The sequence below is a fragment of the Drosophila guanche genome, unplaced genomic scaffold, assembly GCF_900245975.1.
Source record: "Drosophila guanche unplaced genomic scaffold, DGUA_6, whole genome shotgun sequence".
Classification (NCBI taxonomy): Eukaryota; Metazoa; Arthropoda; class Insecta; order Diptera; family Drosophilidae; genus Drosophila; species Drosophila guanche.
This window is the reverse complement of record NW_022995751.1, coordinates 3,972,419-3,992,366: the sequence shown is the minus strand read 5'-3', so window position 1 is coordinate 3,992,366 and position 19,948 is coordinate 3,972,419. Positions and strand designations below refer to the sequence as shown.

The 19,948-nt window shown below is 52.8% G+C and overlaps 5 protein-coding genes across 5 annotated transcripts; 2 read left to right on the top strand and 3 right to left on the bottom strand.

Moving 5' to 3' along the window:
• Positions 1-3: 3 nt before the first annotated feature.
• On the bottom strand, positions 4-12,333 carry LOC117586835 (dynein heavy chain 12, axonemal). The gene is made up of 6 exons (XM_034277126.1): positions 10,195-12,333; positions 9,943-10,123; positions 6,658-9,885; positions 1,720-6,592; positions 1,347-1,666; positions 4-1,286 (listed from the first exon to the last, which is right to left on the bottom strand). The coding sequence occupies exons 1-6, from the start codon at positions 12,261-12,263 to the stop codon at positions 57-59; spliced, it is 11,901 nt and encodes a 3,966-aa protein (XP_034133017.1). The 5' UTR covers positions 12,264-12,333; the 3' UTR covers positions 4-56.
• A 1,360-nt stretch (positions 12,334-13,693) lies between these two features.
• Positions 13,694-17,055, bottom strand: LOC117586909 (ankyrin-3). Its single transcript, XM_034277258.1, has 4 exons — positions 15,862-17,055; positions 15,466-15,798; positions 15,306-15,409; positions 13,694-15,246 (listed from the first exon to the last, which is right to left on the bottom strand). The coding sequence occupies exons 1-4, from the start codon at positions 16,673-16,675 to the stop codon at positions 14,422-14,424; spliced, it is 2,076 nt and encodes a 691-aa protein (XP_034133149.1). The 5' UTR covers positions 16,676-17,055; the 3' UTR covers positions 13,694-14,421.
• Positions 17,056-17,113: 58 nt separating this feature from the next.
• LOC117586912 (DNA polymerase delta subunit 2) lies at positions 17,114-18,531 on the top strand. Its single transcript, XM_034277261.1, has one exon. It carries the CDS (start codon positions 17,188-17,190, stop codon positions 18,481-18,483), a length of 1,296 nt encoding a protein of 431 aa, XP_034133152.1. The 5' UTR covers positions 17,114-17,187; the 3' UTR covers positions 18,484-18,531.
• LOC117586916 (U6 snRNA-associated Sm-like protein LSm8) lies at positions 18,516-18,932 on the bottom strand. The gene has a single exon (XM_034277264.1). The coding sequence runs from the start codon at positions 18,849-18,851 to the stop codon at positions 18,564-18,566; it is 288 nt and encodes a 95-aa protein (XP_034133155.1). The 5' UTR covers positions 18,852-18,932; the 3' UTR covers positions 18,516-18,563.
• A 26-nt stretch (positions 18,933-18,958) lies between these two features.
• On the top strand, positions 18,959-19,899 carry LOC117586914 (39S ribosomal protein L46, mitochondrial). Its single transcript, XM_034277262.1, has one exon. The coding sequence runs from the start codon at positions 19,045-19,047 to the stop codon at positions 19,828-19,830; it is 786 nt and encodes a 261-aa protein (XP_034133153.1). The 5' UTR covers positions 18,959-19,044; the 3' UTR covers positions 19,831-19,899.
• Positions 19,900-19,948: the final 49 nt, after the last annotated feature.

The following is a 19,948-nucleotide window of genomic DNA, read 5'->3' as shown; positions in this document are numbered from 1 at the left end:
TAATGTTTAATAAACCACACACACATGTATTGAAATCACTCAGTCAGTCCCTCAGTTCAGTCGTTCGTCTGGCAGATGAGCGCCACGCTACGCTTCACCCAGTGTGAGGGCTTCGCTTGGGTATTGAGCAGCAGCGGCACCACATAGTTCGTCGAGTGACCTGTGGTGGAGAGCGTGCCCTTGCGTTCGCCTGTCTTGTACAGGGGACAGCGATAGCGCGAGCCCTCCAACAGCTCCACAATGAGCACGGGCCGAAAGAAGATGACGGGCATGGCATAGATCAGTATTTTGGGATGCTGCTCCACCAGCATATTCTGCTCCCACTCCCAGCGTGCACCCTCCACGAACAGGCCGTTGCAGTAGACACCATCATCCGGGGGCGATGCCTTCGTCTCCACCTTGAGCACATCGTAGTCAAAGGTCAGCGTGTCAATGGGAATCTTGTACTTGCGCGCAAAGTTCTGCATGGCTCCAGTGAGAAAAGCCTGCGTGAAGAAGAACCCAGACAGCCAGAAGGTGGGCGGCTTGCCGTGCATATGCCAGTGGAACAGCCAGTTGAGGCGCTTGTACAGATCCTGGACATACGAACCCAGTGGCTTGAGACTCGGATACGACTTGGACATCCACTTGAGCGGTATGCGATTGAATTTCATTGCTGTCATCACATTCTCCAGATCGGGTGTCATCACAATGATGCCCTTGATGCCCATGGCCAGGTCCCTGCAGGAGGCACGAATCTCCTTTTGTAGCTTGAGGAAACGTTCCATTTCCTGCACCACAACCGTGTTCATGGACTCATTGTAGTCCACGGGATACTTCTCGGCCGCAGCCTCAATGTCCATGTCCGCCGGCATATCCCCCTCGATCTGCTTGATGGTGTTCAAAATGATCTGCTCCACGCTGACTCCAGCGCCTGCGGTGCCTGCCGCCTCGCTGCCCAGCAGCAGGATCATCGAATCGAGCAGCGTCTTTGTGGTCTGCAGATCTCGCGTTATGCCAGAGTTCGCATGCAGACCGTAAACCTCTGGCGGTGCCAGCGAAGGTATATTATCCTCCAGGTAGCGCAGCATCTCGCGGTGCTCCGTTTTGCGTGGCAGGATGTAGCGATCGTCTGTGGCGAATCTATAGCGATTGTCGGACACCACCTGGGGATTGCAAAAGTCTGCCAGAATCGTGACGATCGCGCGTCGATCCCAGTTGTCTGTGACACGACCCCCATAATTGCACTCGCTGGTCAGATACGAAATGGCATCGTAGGGCACGTGTTCATATTGATTGAGAAGCATCTAGGGTAAATGAAATCTCAACTGATTGATGTCTCATGCTAAAAGTGCACTCAAACTCACGCTCAATTGCAGCACAGAGATCTGCAGATCAGACTCGTTGAATCCGTAGGCAATGTTCCAGCCGAGTGGGCCGTACTTGCGTCGTTCCTGCACCACCGCATGGAAGAAGCAAATGCCATAGAGCAGCCGCGTGAAGGCGCGATCCTGCTTGGCACAGCCCGCATAGAACTCGTACTCATTGATTGGCTCCGAGTTGTAGGAGCGCATTAGGTTCTCCCTCAGGCCAGTGGGCGGTTCATTGGTCATCTTGACGCCATTCTGCAGAATGGTCACCGGGAACTGTGGCGTCGGATAGGCAGTCAGCCAGAGGCGGAAATTTGCTGCGGGAATTAAAGTTTAAAAGAGAATACAGAGTAGCCTTTCCATCACTTACGAACTGTGTTGAAGGTGTCCATGTTCTCCCACATGTACTCCAGGGCGGGCATCCAGGAGGCAGCCAAGTGGCAGTTCTGCAGGCACACCCAGTAGCCCATCTCCTGAGCGCTCTTAATGAGCGCAGTGGCAATGGGGCCCTGACCCTGGCCCAGCGAGATGCTCTGGAACGTCTCCTCCTGGCCCATTTTCTCGGCGAATGCTAACAGTGAGCCCAACGGATCAGCGCCCGGTGAGAGGATAAACACGAGCGGAGTCAGCGCTGTGGAGTCGGCGTAGGATTTGGAAATGTCAAACTCTGGCGGCGACACATACTGATCCCCGATGGTGATGGCAATAAATTTGCGCACCGCCAGGAAGACAGAGTCCGGGCGCAGGGCCTTCAGCACGATGATCTTCTCGAAGGCTGTGGTCTTGTCGTGCCACGGCGCAGGCAGCGGCTGCACCTCCGGCGAGGCATGATCGTAGATGGTCTGCCAGGCGGACAGATTCCTACGGAATGCATCCACAATGCCGCGCAGCTCCTTTAGTTCCTCCAGCCGCAGCACGTTCAGCCAGACGGTCTCTGTGATCCAACTGGGATCAGGGTTGGGCGGCATGTGTGTGGACTCTTTGGCATTGGTGACCAAATGCGCCAGATGCCGCATCTCCACCTGGCCCGTGCCCAGCAACACGCGTGCGGTGAGTATAAACGAGAAGAGCAGCTTGTCCTTCTCGAAGATGGAGCGGCAAACGTTGTTGTAGAGATTCTTGGTGAATCCATCGACCAGAAACTTGATGCGTCGCGGCAGATCCTTGGACTTGTTGGCCGTGTCGATGGAGTACATGTACAGATTGATGTACCAATTGAGCGAGAACTGGTACATGGGATCGATGTTGGGCAGATCCGTGATGGAGTAGTACAGAATGGACGAGTGCACGGCCACCGGTTTGTAGTTGAGTCGGAAAGCCTCTATCTTGGCGGACGTCTCCTTGGCCGCCTCTTGCTTCTCCTGAATATCCTTGGACAAACCCTTCGATTCGCCCAGTATCTGTATGGCAGCCTCATTCTCGAGTATGTCTCCCTCGCTGGCGGAGAGTGTCTTCAGGATGAGGTTCTCGGCATCGCGCAGTGCGCCCTTGTTGGCTGCAGCCTCTGTGGTGAGTGTGATGCGCAACTCCTGCAGATCGGGCCGCTCCTTGGCCACCACAATGCTCAGCAGCTGGTCCATCAGTGCATTCTGGGTGAGGGCAAAGTTAATCACCGTCACCTTGTTGAAGGTCTCCGGCAGAAAGTGCGGATTGCGCAGATTGCAGGTCATGTACAGCCGAAAGTTGGGGGACAGCGGCACCACCGACTCGCCCAGGCTGATGTGCTTGACGCCACCCTGAATAAAGGTCTGATGCATGAGGATGGGATCCAGCGGCACCTCCAGCTCCTCCTGCACATTCTCAATGATCACAGGAGTGCCGTACTCCATGGCCTCAGCGATGACGCGCATGTAGTTGCCCTGATTGAACTTGACGCAGTTCAGACGATTCTTGCGCTCCATATTCTTCAGCCAATTGTTCGCTTGGCCCTGCGGATCAATGAAGAGACTGTAGCGACTGGAGCTGGACACTATGATGGCATTCTCGCTGGAGAACTCATCGTTGGGCAGGCCGTCCAGCTGCCAGTTTTGGATGGTCACCTCCAGTCCGAGCACCTCCGTGATGGAGTACTTCTTGGAGCAGGGAATCTGCAGGCTCGTCACCTTCTGGAACCAATCATTAACGCACTCGGTTCTCGCCTGCAGATTCACCGCGGACAGGTAGGCAATGATGCCGCACGAGAGCAGCACATCGCCAGGCAGATGGTCGTACAAATCCTGCAGGTCATCCGCTGCCTTGTTCCAGCGCGACTTCTCGCCGCCCAGTCCCCCGATGAGCGCCTCAGCGCGCAGCAGCTTGTTGCGACAGTTCTCCGCGTGCTCCTCGGTCTTCTTCATCTCCTCGTTGGCCTTGTCCAGCTCAATGTTGAGCAGCGCCACCTTCTCCTCGAGCGCTGCGGCCAGGGCACGCTTCTCCGCGAGGAAGCTCATGGTGTCCGCGTATTCCTTTTCGGCACCGGCCAGCTTTGCCTTTTTGGGTGCCACTACCTTGGCCACATCGTCGTACATGTCCATGGCAATGATCCACTGGCAGAGACCCTTCGCGGCACTCGAGGCCTTGGCCACCACCTTGGGATCAAAGTCCTTGTTGGGTATGAACTCCTTGCGAATGCGCTTCATGATCTCCACGGGAATGTTGTCCTTGTCGAACTCCTTAAGAGCGGGCAGGAAGTTCATCTCGCCCAGAAGCCGCTTGCTGGGTCCCCAGTAGTCCATCACCATCTTACCCGACGCAGGATCTGGCACACGATCCGCCGGAATGGCCTTGATCACGCACACCGCTGCCATGACCAGCTTGATGACCGATGGCGGATTCTTCATGGACTTTACGAGCGTGATGTCGGCGGGTTTCAGTGTGTTGAGGGCAGCCAGGGCATCCTCCAGCACGGGTATGGCCTTGGCCAAATCCTTTTCGCATTCGTTCTTCAGCACCTGCGCGGCCACAGCCTGCACGGAGGCCACCTCCTCGTCCCGCTTCACCTGCTCAGCGGCAGCACTGGCTGCCAGCGTCTCCTTGTTGATTTCGAGCATCATTTTGCGCGAGGCCTCCGCCAGAGCCACCAGCTTTGGCTGCAGGGCATTCAGGTCACGCTGCATAATGGAAATGGCAGCCGCTGCATTGGCCAGCGTGTCCAAGCCCCCAATGTAACGCATCTTGGCGAACATTGTCTCGCTCTGCTTGCGGTCGATGAGTGTCTGAAAGGAGCGTATCAGCTCGATGAAGGAGGCATTCGTCTGGTAGATGTGACGCCCCGACTGTTGGCAAAAGGCGCGCGTGGCGCGGGCAGCCGTCGTGTGGAAGTACTGGCAGGTGTCGACAATGGCCATTTTGATCTCCTCCGAGGGCACATTCACATCCACCAGCGACATCTTGGCAATCATCTGCAGCGCCTCCTCCGGCCAGCTGTCGTACCAGTCGATGGTGCAGCAGTTGACAAGCGACGGGTAGAGGCGAACGCGCGTGCGCAGTGCATCCCCAATGGGCGAGAAGCTCAACACCATGTGCAGCTTCTGCTTGCACCGATTCACAAAGAAGGAGAAGACTTGCAGCGGCGACACATCAATGTTGCGATTGCCGCCCTGTGCGGCCAGACGCACCATCTCCAGCACCTCCTGCTTCTCGTCGATGGGGAAAATGTTGGGCACCTCGCCCTGATTCAGCAGACAGTCAATGTCCTGCAGGAAGAGCTCCATCTTGATCTGATTCTCGGTCATCAGAAAGGTTGTGTGTTTGTTCATTCCACCCGCTTCCTTGAGTATCACTTTGATGTCATCATGCCAGTCATTGGCGCCGTAGTTCTTGGTAATTTCCGGCTGAAAGAACGAGGTCTGCACCATGTTGGTGGCCAGCTTCGTCAGCGATTGGCGACCTGAGCCACCCAATCCGATAAGCAATGCGCTCGCTCCCTGGATGGAGATGATGCGGCAGATGCGATTCAGATGCTGAAGCGCAAAGGTGAAGAGAGTGATGTCCATCTTGGAGCGACGCGTCGAGTTGTAGTCGTCGAGGCTGTCCAGAGCCACCTTCAGGAAAACCTCCACGCTGGGCACCTCCTCGTAGCGTCGCTCATCCGGCACACTGTCCTCGTCAAAGTAGACGCCAAAGAAGACATTGTTAGCGGTCTCCATGCTGAAGACTTGCTCGTCTCCCACCTGCACGCAGTACTTGTCGAATATGTTCTCCACTTTGTCCTTAAAGTTGGCCTTCAGGCACTCGTTCAGCTTGTCAAACATCCACTTGCGATCGGTGTCGTCCACGAGACGATCGTAGAACACGCGCATGGCCTCGTGGTACCACACTCGCACCAGTATCTTCTTGTCATTGACGGACTCCTTGCGCACCAGCGTGCAGCCAGTGACGACGCGTGAGATGTCGCGCAGGTTGAAGATGTAATGGCTCTTGGCTGGCGTTGCTCTTATCTCGGACTGCACACTCTTGTAGATGCTCTGCGTTGCGCTGACAATCTGATTGGTCACCACAAACACATCCTGCCCGTGGCCGGAGCGCCTCAAACCGTTGAGTGCCACATTCAGGAAGATGCGGAACATGCTGTCATCGCTGAAGGTGTTGATGGAGAACACATTAAAGTGATTGAGGAAGCGCGCATAGACATCCTGGCGACTGCCGCCGGGCAGGCCACAGGCAGCTACGATCAGCACATCGTTGATGTACAGCTTGGAGGCATCCTTCAGGTCGTACACGTGCCCATAGTCAAAGTACTGGCGCAGCAGCTCCAGCGGTGGTTGTGCCCCATACACCTCCTTCACGGGCATATTCATGTCGTCGACAAAGAGGACGCTCTGCATGCCCTTAGGCGGCCCATAGATGCCACGCTTCAACTTCTGCAGCTTCGAGATGAGCAGTTCCTGACACTGATTGGCGGTGATCATGACTGTGAAGGTGATGAAGCCCGTCTCGTACTCCTCCTGGTTCAGTTTGTTCATCAAATAATTCTGCACGTAAACACTCTTGCCAGTGCCCGTGGGTCCCACCAGCAGCATGCGCTTCTTGTGATTCACATGCATCTTGAGAAGATGTACATAGCGTGCCGTGTCCACTGTTGGCACAATCACACCCGTCTTGGTCTCCTCCACATCCATCCGCTTGGCCAGCTCCGGCCAGTAGCGCCAAGTGCCGCGCTGCTTGAAGACGTAAACATACTCCACGATGAGACCCTCCACGGGCGGAGTGACCTCCATTTTGCCTAGAGCCTCGGGTGGGTGTGCCTCCTCGCCGTCATAGATCTGCAAAAGAAGGAGATTGAAGGAAGGAGACGTTAATCCCTGCTACAGCCTGCCTACTCCCTTACCTTTCTCAAAAATGCATCAAACTTATCCCTAGAAGCCGTATCCAGAATCCCTCCAACGCCCCAGACCAGCGCGAACAGAATGGCCGCCTGGAAGTAGCCCACAATGTACTTTTGATAGTCCTCGGGATTCTCCTCGATGGCCTCATCCAGCAGCATGTCAATGAGGTCAAAGGTCGTCTGCATGCAATTAAACTCCCCTGAGCGAACAAACTGACTGCAGTGGCGACGCACAAAGGTCTGGCACTGGGGCAGCAGCCACTGCAGCATGGCCGTCACATACTCGACACCCTCCGCGTCGGCCCAGCGTGGATCGGCCTTCTTCAGCCAACTGTTGGCAAAGGCGCGCCAGCCCAGAGTCGAGGGTTCCATGTAGATCATGCCGCAGCGGGAGACGGTCGCTGGCGAGGCCTGCGCAAGGTCCATTACCTCAAAGATCATGGACATTTCGTGGGACATGGTGATGACCTCGCCGCTGGTCAGACACAGCTTCTTGTTGTCATCCAGCACCGTGTTCATGTTCTCAATCCACACAGCATCCACGGGCCCATCGAAGATCACCCATTTGCGGTCCGGCGTGGGTGTCATGGCAAACTCACGGAATATCTTGGCCACCAAGCCATCGGTCCACTCGTAGGATATGGGATCAAATGAGCCGTACAGCTGGTTCATGGTAATCGACTTGGGATTCATGATGCCCATTAGAACGTGCTGGAAGTAGCTGCTCTTGTCCGGCGCCTTGATCTTCAGTGCAGACATGACTTTGGCGAGCACCTGCAGCGTCTTGGACTTGCCCGCCAGCGGTTCACCCACCAGCATGAAGCCATGCCGCACAATAATCATCTCGTACGTCTGGATGACTTTGGTGAGGAACGAAGGGGCTGGTTCCAGCACCTCCTCCTTGCAGACGCGCTTGAACTCGGTCTCAAAGAGACTGTAGTCGATGTGCGGCAGACTGATGCCCGGAAAGATGTCCGAAATGATGCCCTCGAAGAGCGGCACATCGAACGATAGGAACTTGGGCAAATTCACATCGATCAAGCTGCGCAGGAGGAGAATATCCTCCAGTTCGTCTGGGTATTGCTTCTTGATGTTGCCGCAGGCAGAGAGCACCGTCTTCACCGCTCGCATGCCGTAATCGTAGTGGTTCTGGCTGGACAACTGCTCCGAGCACAGCCTGTAGGTGGTCACAATCTTGACGGCCAGCTTGCGGGCATCCACAAAGCCATAAGAGTAGAGAGAAATCTCACCAATCATGGCGTAGTCCGGCACCATCATGGCCACGGATCGGAAGAGCACCTTCAGATTGTCGGGCAACTCGGAGCGACCCGCGTAGCCGGGATTCATGGTGATGCAGACATAGACAGCGGGATTCAGCATCAGTTCTGTGCCCTCGAACATAAACTTGCTGACATTCGCACGCACCGCTTGGATGATGAGCAGAATCTGTTGGGCCACCACCGACAGCACCTCCAGCTCAATACGATTGAACTCATCGAAGCAGGCCCAGGCGCCGCATGAGGCCAGACCCTTGAAGAACTTGCCCATGGCCTTGTAGTCCAGTCCATCAGAGCAATTGAAGACTTTGCATTGGACGGCCAGCGCTTTGGCTAGATCCTTTGTGGTTTCTGTTTTGCCAGTGCCCGCGGGACCCTCTGGGGCGCCGTTTAGATGCAGTTGATAGGCGCCAACCAGCGTGCGATAGCAGCGATCGGTGAGTGGTGTGATCACCAGGCGATCCGAGTTGCCCAGATACTCATTGGCAAAGGGCACAGTGGCGTTGATGATCCGCACCAGAGTCTGCTCCTCCTCCCAGTAGTAGCGCATTTGGGCGAGCCACTGGAAGTCATATTCGCTGCTGATCTTCAGCCGAATGAGCTCCTCGGTGACATCCTTGGCATGCACATCGATGACGATCAGCGACTTAATGGTGATCCTGTTGAGATTGCTAATCACAGGCGAACGCACGAGGGCCACAATGTCGTTTAGTTCCTTGGACAACTCCTGGAAGAAGTTTGTCATCACGGTCTGATTGCCGCCAAAGCTGCGACGCAGGCAGCCATGCATTTTGGCTGCCCAAAAGACCTGCGAGATGGCCAGCACCGTCATCTGGGGCCACTCCAGCACCCACTCGTGGCGCTTCACTTTCGGATAGTGGCCGTAGGAGAGCTCGTTCTGGTTTCGCACCGCCTTCAGCATCTCATCCTCCACGCCAATGAGCCACTTCTCCACGCTGCCGCCGGCTGCCAACGTGGACACAGGCTCAATAAACTCAATGTACTCCTTGTCGCTGCTTATCATGGCCAGCACATTCTTGTTCGCGTCAAACTCCAGGCTGTTGATGCCCTCAAAGCACTTGCTCAGATGCGGCAGCACGCGCAGCGGATCCTTCGTCTCTGAGAGTATCTCCAGCATCTCATCGTTGGCGAGGAAAAAGAAACGGGGGAAAAACAAACGCTTCTTCTCAAGATAATTGCTCACACCCGTGGATATATCCTCGAGCAGCTCGTTAGCCTTTTGCAGAGACTCGAGCAGTCCGGATGCGGGCGCCGTTTCCATCACCAGCGGCTGTCGCAGCACCAGGCCCATGTTACGGGAGTATGTCTGCTCCACAATGGTGAAGAGGCGACCCTCCTCTGGCATTTGTGCTACGATATCCTTTGAGGAGAATATGGGCAGCAGATACAGATAGTTGGCCTGCACCTTGCCCCACTGATCGAGCGTCTCGTTGACTCGCATTATCTTCTCGTACCAGGCGCGCACCTCCTCCTCGCAGGGCTTCATGAAAGCCGAGCCGCGCATCGTCAGTGTCTTGAGGATGTGATCATCCAGCAGCGCCTGAATGTCGTCCAGGCTATTGAGGATCGTCACTCCCGTCTCCTTATACGGGCCCGTGGGGAAGACCTTGTTCTCCCACTCCTTGATCATGGCCTGCAGGGCATTCCACAGCTGCAGCTCCTTGTTGGCACTGATGCTGATGATCTCAAACTGATCGAGGATGTGATCCAATCCAGAGTTGAGTATCTTCCGCAGGGTAGTGCCCGCATCTGGTGTGACATCAAAGCCGGCAATTTCAGACATTTCCTTCCAGTGGCGCTTCCTCAGTGCCGGATTGCACATTATATTGACCACAAAGACGCCGGTGGTGAAGTCTTTAATCGACTGAATCATGGACGTACACAGTCGCAGCGGCACTGGATGCTTGGCCGGATCGGGATCCTCAGTTTGGCCCTGCAAAAACAAGAATTAGGGATAAGAAATGCTGCGGGAAATGCTTGAACTCCGCACCTTGAATTTGCACACGGGATTGTCAATGAGATCCTGTTTGATCTTGACGCGATAATATTTCTGATTCTTCTGGAACTCTTTCAGATAATTATCCGTTGTGGATTCCACAAACTTGGGCTCCAAATACTCAAAGGGTCCATCCTGCCACACATTCAAGTAGCGCTGCCAGTCAATGCAGCATCTGTGGGATAACAAAAAAGGGAAACCATCAACCAAAGCCCATCCTTATAGAGGGTATGGACTGCCACTCACTTCATGATCTCTGCAAATGGATAGACAAACGACTTGATCACCTCCAGCGTAGGATACTCCGTTTGTGCCACTTTAAACAGCTTCTCCTCCTTGTTGATCCACGCGACGTAGTCATCAAAAGTTTTTAGCTGATCGATAAAGTTCTGGAGTATTATGTAGCTATCGCGAAACTTCTCTGGGCGGCTCATGTCATCGATGATGGCCAGCTTGGGCAGCATTTCCTCAATGTCAGAGTTCAGCTTCTTCACCACCTCCTGCAGATGCTCCTCGAAGAGGAATTTGAATTGCTCCTGCTGTGAGGCATTGTACTCGCATATCTCGTTGATGTCCTTGATCCAGTTGATGGTCTTGATGGTCAGATCAAAGTGATACTTGGACATCTCTGTCAGCTCGACAATGTTGGTGCCCACCTGCAGGCAGTACTGAATGCGATCCGTCAGCTCTGCCAGCTTCACCGTCTTCACGTGGATCATGTAGTCGGCGCTCTCGAGCAGCTCCTCCGTGGACTTGGGGATCTCCAGGGCGCGGTACTTGATCTTCTCAAACTCCTCACAAATCTCCTCCTCGGCCTTGATGTGCTCCCTTATAATGATGACCGTGATCTCGGCTATCAGATTCTCGGCCAGGTTGCGCAGCCCCTGGATCGCTGGCTCATTGTGGATGACGGCCATGACAAAGTACTCAACTGCCGGTTCACTGCGTAGCAAATTGATGAACTCGTAATAGACGTCGATCCGCGCAAAGTACTCTTCAAAGGCATGTGGCTCGGCCAGGAAGTTGTTGAGGGCATCCCGCTCTTCCCACGAGAACAGAGCATCGTATTTGTTCCTAAAGTTGTCAATGTAGGCTGTAACCTCAGCGTAGGTGGCAATTATGATCTTCTGCACCTTGTCAATGACATCCTTCAGCGAGTTGTCGTTCATCTCGATCTTCAGGTAATCATTGACCTTCGCGTACGCGGCCATTGAGGTGAGCGTTTCCACCTGCGGCTGCAGCGACTCCATGCGATAGCCGACCATCGAGATTTCCGTGGATATCTCAGCAAAGGTGCGTAGGATGCTGTACAGATTGGGCCGCGTGTCCAGTTCCCCCGAGACCTCTGTCCACTCCAGGGACATGCGGAACATGGGCATCGTGCGCGGATTGCTGCAGATGCGAAACATTGCGATGAATGTTCGCATCTTCATGTTGTTCAGCTCCCGATTCATCAGTCCCTCCAGGCCGCTCCATGCACGCTTCCACAGCGCCGGAGTCATCACTCGCTTGCGCAGCATCTTGCGCAACACAATCACCAGCTTGGGATACCACGTCCAACGCAGAAAGGTGTTCACCTTGTCCAACTGGTTCTGGATGTACTTGCGGTAGAATTTGTAGGAGAGCGCTTCGCGTCCGCCCAGACCCATCTGCTGCTGCTGGGCGCCAGTAGCGCTTATGTACTTGAAAATGCAGACGACGTCTGGCAGATCCGACACCGAAATGCTCAGCACGGCACGCATGGGCAGCTGCAGGATGAGCAGCTTCTGGCCAATCTTCCGGCGGTTCTCCAGATAAGCGCTGTAGTTGGCCGTGCGACCGGGACGCTTGAAGTGGAAGTCCGCTTGCGGCAGTTCAAATTTGGATGGATCCTCGTCTGAGAATTCGGGGTGGCGCAGTATGTTCTTCATGCTGTAGATCTTCATCAGGCGGTTGTACTCCTCGTGCACATCCCTCATGTACGAGTCCACCAGGTCCGGGTATCTGTTCCGCAAGCGTTCTGAGGCGAAGCTCAAAATCTTGGCCTCCGTCTTGCGCAGCATGGGTGGAACGATGATCTTGCGTACCTCCCGTCGCAGATTGTCCACGTAGTGGGACTGCGGCAGCGGTCGAATGTCCGGTTCGGGTGGCCAGTTCTGGCGTGCAATTCTCACCTTCACGTCAGCCGCCTTCTGCTTAAGGAACTGATAGTGCCGACGCTCGTGCACATCCGAAATGCGAAACTTGAGCAGGGGATTCTTCATGTACGGCTCATTATCGTATTTGCTGGTGTCCGAGGGCGGCCGGTGCATGCGGCTCAGCTTGCGGCTGTACATTTTTTCAAATCTTTTTCACAATCGCATCCAAAATTCAATGCAGTATTCTGCAACTGGATTCGATTCTATTCATGGAAAGGTTTTCGACTCTCAATGCCTGACAATTTTCCGTATTCCGTATTAATAGTTGTTGCCCAGGCAACTTGTTGTGTTTGTTTGTTTTTGCGTTCCCGTTTTGTCTGCCCGGCATTTGAGCTGACTCCAGGCTCTCTTTGAACTTCTTTACAAGTATTTACACATACATGCACTCACATGTATGTATGTGCAGTCGTGTTTGTAGGTTCTCCCGCATTATATTTTTACGCTCTCTTATTTGTGTGATCGAAATTTAGCGAATTTCGCCGTTTCCTCTTTTCTTTCACAAATGTCCAATTGGAATGGCCCCCTTCCAGCCATCAGAAGTTTCGACTATAAATTAGGTATAATCCGTGTGTTCCTCGCCTTTGCATTCTTCCTGTTCTTCCCACTCCTAACGGACAGTTCCACAGCCTGCTGTTTCCCATAAATAAGGCCTCCGGCATTTGGGGACGGGGCAAAATATGAAAAGGCCCAAAACACACAACCTCCTAGCGAGTGTGCCTCGCTGTGTGTGTGCGTGTAGAAAGCCACCAGGATGAACCGAAAAATGTTGACAGCCGTTCTACGTACACATTTTGCTGCGAACCTGTTCGTTTGACTTGTTTGATGGTTTTATGAGTGTCAAAACTTGACAGCTTAATAGACATTTTTATGGCAGGCAATCGCACTTTCATTGTTATTGGGGAGAGAGATGCACAGTAGCGATAGAGAGAGAGAGAGAGAGAGAGAGAGGGAGCACGTATACATATGCTGGTCTGTTTGTCCTTCCTGCTCTATAGAAAGCAAGGGATGGATGCTGTGAAAGCCCAGCTAACGGCGAAAAAGCCTTTGCAAGCACAAACACACACACCCCCCCCCCAAATTTATATAGAAAACTGTATGTACGTACGTATGCATGTATGTATATTTTTTCCTACGCACAAGCAGAGACCCTCCCCAACAACAACAAGCAATGGGCCGTTTTGTTTGTTTACCGTTATTTCGTATCGTATTTTCTCTCTTTGGCTGCGCGACATCTTTCTCTGTTTTCTGTGCACCTGTTCGCATGTTGTTTTTTGTTGTAGTTGTATGTGTGTACGTGAGCCGGCAACTACGACTGCTGTGCGGAGGGGTACTTGGCGTTTGCTTTGGTCGGTCCCGTTACTTTGAGTGGGCTGTGCAGAAGTAGGGATGACACTGGCGGCTAGTGGTGACACCATCGGCCGTTCACTTTAACACGGTTTCAGGTACATTTTCTGACTTTATACTTGTATTTAAGCTTCTCCTGTAGGGCTATATACAATTTAAGATGGCGAAATTGTTCTTTATTTATTGATTGATCGTTATCAATTCGATTGAAAATACATTATAGATACAGAGATTAACAACTTTTTAGCAACAATAATGACAATATTTATTACATAACATCTCGTCAATTGCAAATACAATACAATATTCTAAAAAACCCAATATTCATCAGTTCAAAAGCCTCAAGTTAATGCAGATCTCCGACTCCGATGTACGGTTACGGCATGAGATGGTATCAGGGGAGGGGTATAGGATCGGTGCAGATAGGAAAAAACGCTCCGTCCCTGTCGGCCAGCGGCTGGGCACTGGTTGCGGAGCGTTCTTTCAGTTTAGTTTACAATAAAGCGCAATGCAATACATTATACAATAGCTATACAATCTGAATACGTATACAATATAGATACAAAAAACATACAAGTAGATGAGCGTTCTTTTCTTTTCCAATAATAGATTCGTATCAAAGAAATTGCACAAGTTTGATTTCGCCAATAGTACTTTTAGGTGTGTTTCTGTAGTTGTTGTAGTTCTCTAGGTACATACGTTTAAGCGTTTCCATATATCATATTCTGTAAAATATGTAATTATTGTTTAGCCCCACATACGATACGATACTATACCACGTCGTAGGTGTATTAGTATGCGTTAAATATGTATATTAAACAGTACTCGTATATATGTACTATATAGCTTAGGGGCAACATAACAATTGCAGTAATGATTGATTTTAGTTCTTTGTTGTGGTTGGGTTTAATTGGTCGTTAAGTAAGGGGTTAACATCGACGACGCTTACTTGTTATCTCTCAAACTGCAGTACATAGTCCTTCAGTGGGCCGGGCAGATTCAAGCGATTGACATTTGGGGCCAGTTTGCGGTTCAACGCCTCGTAGATGGCCCAACGAGCCAGTTGCTTGAGGCTGCGCGGCTTGCGGTACAGCGTGGATATCAGGGCAATCAGTTGCTCGGTCTTCTTGCTGGGAACTTGGGCAACGTAGAAATTGTGCAGCGACTTGAGGCAATTGTAGAGCGGCTCGTGCTCCATGGTCAGGTAAAAGAGGTGGATGATGCGCGTAAACGTCAAATGCGGATCGTTGAGTATAAATTCCTTCTTCGTTATCAGTATAATATAGTAGAAAAGCAGATATCGCGAGTTTGTGCGGAAAGAGTTGCGGAACGTGTTGTCGCCGCCCAAAGCAGCGGCGGCCCCACCGGCGCCCAGGGCCTCGCCATAGCTGGCTATTTCGCTCGAGAAGATCGCTATGCCCGGCGTGGTCTTGCTGCTGAGCACAATATTGGGATCGGCCCCGTACTGTATGAGCGTCAGCGTCAGTTCGTAGATGCACTCCATGTCGTGGCAAGTGCGCACATTCTGCACCATATCCATGACAGCCTGCAGAATGTGCTGATATGTCTTGTTGCAGTCCAGGCCATGCTGCAGCAGCAGCAGCAGAATGTTCTTTATAAAGTCAAAGTTTGTGCGCTTCTGTGCATCACAATTGAGGGTAAAGTTCTCGCTCACCGTGAACACGAGCACGTGCAGCGGCTTCAGATTGGCGCGATACGAACAGTTCGGATTCGCACCATGCTGCAGCAAAATGCGTATGCAGTTCAGATAGCAGACCTAAAATTAAAGGTTATACGATGCGCTGTGACAGTACTTTAGCTTTAGCTTGGACTCACCTTCATTGAATGCGTAAAATGGTGCAGATGGTCCTTGTTGATCAGCGGCACCAGCAGTACCATTATGGGCACGGACCCATCCCTACCCACAATGTTTGGATCACCTACAAAACAATGTCCCAATAAGTCTCAATAAATATTCATAGATGGTTTCCCTTACCATCCTCCTTGATGAGCATGTTGAGTAGCTCGTAGCAGACCTCCCAGTCACGCAGGTGGCGAAACACACAGGCCATCGCACTATTGCCCGCCTGATTGATGGACTGCTTGGCTCCGTTTTGCAGCAGGAAGCGCACCAAATACAAAACGTCCCACTTGCTCCACTTGTCGTAGCCGTAGCGAGCCTCCTCCAACGCATAGCGCACGATGAGTGCATGCAGCGGTGTATTCCCCAGAGAGTCGGGTGCATTGATCAACTCCTTGCAGCCGCGTTCCAATAGGATGCGAAGTGTGGCCAGCGTGTCCTCGGCCGGCTTGCGGGCAGCAAATATAACTGCAGAAGGGAATTTTGTTTTTATGAAATTCTGCTGAGGGATTAATTTAATTTAGAACTCACCGACATGCAGCAGTGTCATCTGCTGGGTGCAGGTACGAACAGTGGTCACCGCCCCCTGCTGTATGAGCAGCTCCAGGAAGCGGCCATCGTGCAGCACGGCATGGTGGATCGGATAGTACTCATCCATGATGAGATTTATCTCTTCGGATCGCGTCAGCACCAGCTGCTGCACACAATTCCATGCACCACGCTCGCAGGCAAGATGCAGGAGAGGTTTCTTAGCCCGAAACGGTATCCAAGGCTCCTCCATCTTCTGTGTGAGCAGGCTCAGGACATTGTACTGATCGCCGTCGATCGCATAGCATAGAGCATTCTGCAGCTTGTTGTTCAATCGCTCGCTGACGTCGTCCACATTGTTGTGCCACTTGCCGCTCTCCTCGCAGTTGTGCGTATGTGCGCCGGGGAAGCACATCCGCGTATCCACATCGATACGGGCACCGTGGCGCAGGAGCAGCTCCACGCACTCCTCGTACCCTCGCAGGGTAGCAATGTGCAGCGGCAGGGAGCAGGGAGAACGATTTACATCCGGCCGATGGCGGTGCAGCAGCCACTTGGTGAGATCAATGTGATTGAGGCCGACACTGCGCTGCAGGATGTTGTACCCGCAATCGTCATGTATGACCAGGATATTCTCGTGCTTCGGTATCTGGATGAGGAGGCTTTCTAGTGTTTGCAGCGAGATTTTTGGATTGGCACGCAGTATCTCGAACAGCGTCTGGATATTCTCCTCCGTTGCCTTCGACACTTTGTGGCCATCGCGATGTGAGAGCAGGGCGGACCCAGAACGGAACACCTGGCTCACAGAGCCACCCATGTCGCCTCACTGGCTGGCTTCTCGCTCTTCAGTCCAGCTGACAACCCACTCTCATGTTTCACCGTCCTGCGACGCAGTTCTTGTTGTGGGCCTGCCTGCTGTGGAGAACAATAAACAACAATATGCGTAGCAGTCCAGTCCCCGCAGTCGTAAAAATCAATACGCTCTGTTAAACATTCGCCCAAATCAGCACAGGACACTGAGCAGGAGGCATAAGGCACTCCATTCACGCTATCACATTGTTCCGCATCTCTTTTGTGCCTTTATAGACTAAATGCATTGCATTAACACATCCAAAACTCTTTTTTTCCAAAACACAATACACTTTTTCGCTGAAAATCAGTTGTGCGCTTCTTCTTCTTTCGATAAATGCAGATTTAGCAACTGTGCGAGTAACGGATAACAGCTGACAGACACCGATACATATCGAAAAACTACCAACAAATTTTGCGCCAAATTGCACAAGAAAATTAATTGTTTATCCCGCAAGAATATAACCACAATCGTAAACAATGGCTCTTCGTTTGGAGAGCTCCTACGAGAACTTGAGCAGCCAATATCGGCTGAAGGATTACGATTACCAGAAGCAGTTCTGTCACCTGTACGCCCACCGCCTGGTCGAGATGACGCGCCTCCTGACGCCGCTTGTCCAGAAGAAGTGGGGCAAAACGGAGCCCATCAAGAAGCTGTGCGAGCTGCGTGGCGAACAGGATGTCCACTGCATCTTGATTGGCACCATCTACAAGCACCAGGCGCACAAGCCCAGCATCCTGAGGGACATATCCGAGGAGAATCAATTGGCACCGCAGCCGCCGCGACAGAATTACTCGGAGCCTGAAGACAAGGTGATACTGGAGGATGAACTGCAGCGGGTGCGCTTGCAGGGTAAGATACTGCAGACCCAGCTCATGGCCACAGGCGTCGTGTGCGCTGTGCTTGGCGGCACCGACAGCGAAGGCTTCTTCAACGTCGATGATGTGATGTACTACGAGAGTGGGCCACAGAAACCACTGTCCAACAAACGGAACCGACTGCTAGTGCTTGTGTCTGGCTTGGATCAGCTACAATCCCACACCTATGTAGACGCCCTGAATCTCTTCCAGTACTGGCTTAGCGGCAGTCTGGGCAATGGAAAAGATGCCAAATCCTTGGTGCGACTGATCATAGCCGGAAACTCGGTGCGCGGCAGTGCAATGGCGCATGTTCCGACCCTGCAGGTCGCACGCACTCAGGCGAATGCCAACGACACTGTCCAGGCGGTCAGCCAGCTGGACAGTTGGTTCGCATCGTGGGCGCAGTGCCTGCCCATCGATGTGATGCCGGGCGCCTTCGATCCGGCCAACTTTATGCTGCCACAGCAGCCATTCCACAAGTGCATGTTCCCCCAAGCGGCGCAGCTCTCATCGTTCCAGGCTGTGACCAATCCGTACAGCTGCCGCCTGGATGATGCGCTCATTGTGGGCACTGCCGGTCAGAATGTGGCAGATCTCCTCCGCAGCACGTCGCTGGAATCTTCCCTGGAGGCCCTGCGCTGTACCCTAACATGGGGCCATGTGGCGCCTACTGCTCCGGACACTCTGGCGTGCTATCCGTACATCGAGAGTGATCCATTCATCATGCGCGAGTGTCCACACGTGTACTTTGCAGGCAACTGCGAATCCTTCGAGACGGCCCTTCATGTTACCGCAGAGGGAAAACGCACCTGCCTCGTGTGCGTGCCCAGCTTTGGCAAGACGAAGAGCGTCGCCGTGGTGGATTTGGACACGCTCACCTGCCGGCAGGTTAACTTTAGTACTGAATCCGAATGAAATGTAGAGTGGATGTCTTGAGGAAGTAAATGCAGTTTAGTAAAGTTATAGAGTAGAGTCTTGTTTTTATTCGCTATTCATTAGTGCACAACGGGTCCCAGGGGCTCTCCTCGAATGTTGGCGAGGTCCAGGCGGGAGTCGATGCTCTCGTCAATCAGTCCAATTACAGCAATGTTGTCGCCGCGGATGATGTGCAGCCCCAGCACAATCTGCTCTATGCCGGACGACGTTGAGAAAACCCGCTCATGGCACTCGTCGATGATTATGTTGATGGTCTGGTCGAATCCCTTCAGTGTCCCGATGAAGTTACGTCCATCCGCAGTGATTATGGACACGGTGTGGTTGATGTAGGATTCCAAGCCGGACATGTTTTGGTTTATTTATGGAAAAACGCGACAAATACAAATCAAGATTCGGCAAACGCTAGCGACGCGCTCTCCGATACCGATAACGATTGCCGGCCAATGCAACTCGCGAACATCTGTTCGCCCGCTGCTCATGTAATCGGGGCTGGATTTGGATTCTTTTTTTTTCATAAACTTTTAAATTAAAAACTAAACAATGCTGCGACGCTTTGTACAAGTGGGAGCCAGGCAAGTGGCCCGCGCCCAGTCCACAGCAGCCGCGCAGGAGAAATGGGATCTTTACGCCGGCGTTCTCGTTGAACGCCTGCCCGTCGTATCCAAGTCACTCAGCCCTGTGGAGAAGCAGTTCCAGGACTTGCTGTGGCGTATCGAGTTCGAGAACAGCCTGAAGTCTGACCATGAACTGAAGAACGAAAGGGAATTGGTGCAGGCCGAGCTCATCAAGCAGGGCAAAGTGCAGGTGGATCTGGACGACAGCATGACCAAACAGACCGCCCAAGATCTGAAAGATGCGTACGTCGAGGAGCTGAAGAAATTCCAATTGGGCTCCCGTACGACGCCCGACGATGCGGCCAACAAGACCAGCTCCACGGACCGCTGCCTGGAGGACACGCTCTATTTGCTGGTGCAACAGAAGCTCGGCCAGCAGCAGCACATGATTCTTCCCCAGGGCAAGCGGCAAGATGGTGAATCCATGCGCCAGACCGCAGAGCGTGTGCTACGAGAACAGTGTGGCAGCGAGCTGCAGGTGCTCTTCTACGGAAACGCACCCGTGGGCTACCACAAGTACAAGTACCCAAGCAATCAGCGTGCCGAGAGCGTCGGGGCCAAAGTGTTCTTCTATCGCGCTTCCCTACTCAACGGCCAAGTGTGGGACAAGAAGACGCCCGCGCCCAAGTACGAGTGGCTGCCCAAGGCTGCACTCGACGGAAAGCTAACGAATGCCGCCTACGCGGATAGTATAAAGAAGTTTTTGTTATAATTGTAAATGTTAATCTGATTTGTAAAGAATAAACGGGAAGCAACCCCCTTAAAATGTTTGTGAAGGAAACTTTCGAATTTTTTAACATTTTTAGACATGCAGCAATATATTTATTTGC

Bases quoted from the DNA above. Each gene is read 5' to 3' on its own strand.
- LOC117586835 (XM_034277126.1), bottom strand. From the start codon at position 12,263: ATGTACAGCCGCAAGCTGAGCCGCATGCACCGGCCGCCCTCGGACACC. The intron at 6,593-6,657 runs GTAAGGGAGTAG...CTTCTTTTGCAG, and splicing joins TTGATGCATTTTTGAGAAAG to ATCTATGACGGCGAGGAGGC. The intron at 1,667-1,719 runs GTAAGTGATGGA...TAATTCCCGCAG, and splicing joins GGACACCTTCAACACAGTTC to CAAATTTCCGCCTCTGGCTG.
- LOC117586909 (XM_034277258.1), bottom strand. From the start codon at position 16,675: ATGGGTGGCTCTGTGAGCCAGGTGTTCCGTTCTGGGTCCGCCCTGCTC. The intron at 15,799-15,861 runs GTGAGTTCTAAA...TCCCTTCTGCAG, and splicing joins GATGACACTGCTGCATGTCG to TTATATTTGCTGCCCGCAAG. The intron at 15,410-15,465 runs GTAAGGGAAACC...ATTGTTTTGTAG, and splicing joins CATGCTCATCAAGGAGGATG to GTGATCCAAACATTGTGGGT.
- LOC117586912 (XM_034277261.1), top strand. From the start codon at position 17,188: ATGGCTCTTCGTTTGGAGAGCTCCTACGAGAACTTGAGCAGCCAATAT.
- LOC117586916 (XM_034277264.1), bottom strand. From the start codon at position 18,851: ATGTCCGGCTTGGAATCCTACATCAACCACACCGTGTCCATAATCACT.
- LOC117586914 (XM_034277262.1), top strand. From the start codon at position 19,045: ATGCTGCGACGCTTTGTACAAGTGGGAGCCAGGCAAGTGGCCCGCGCC.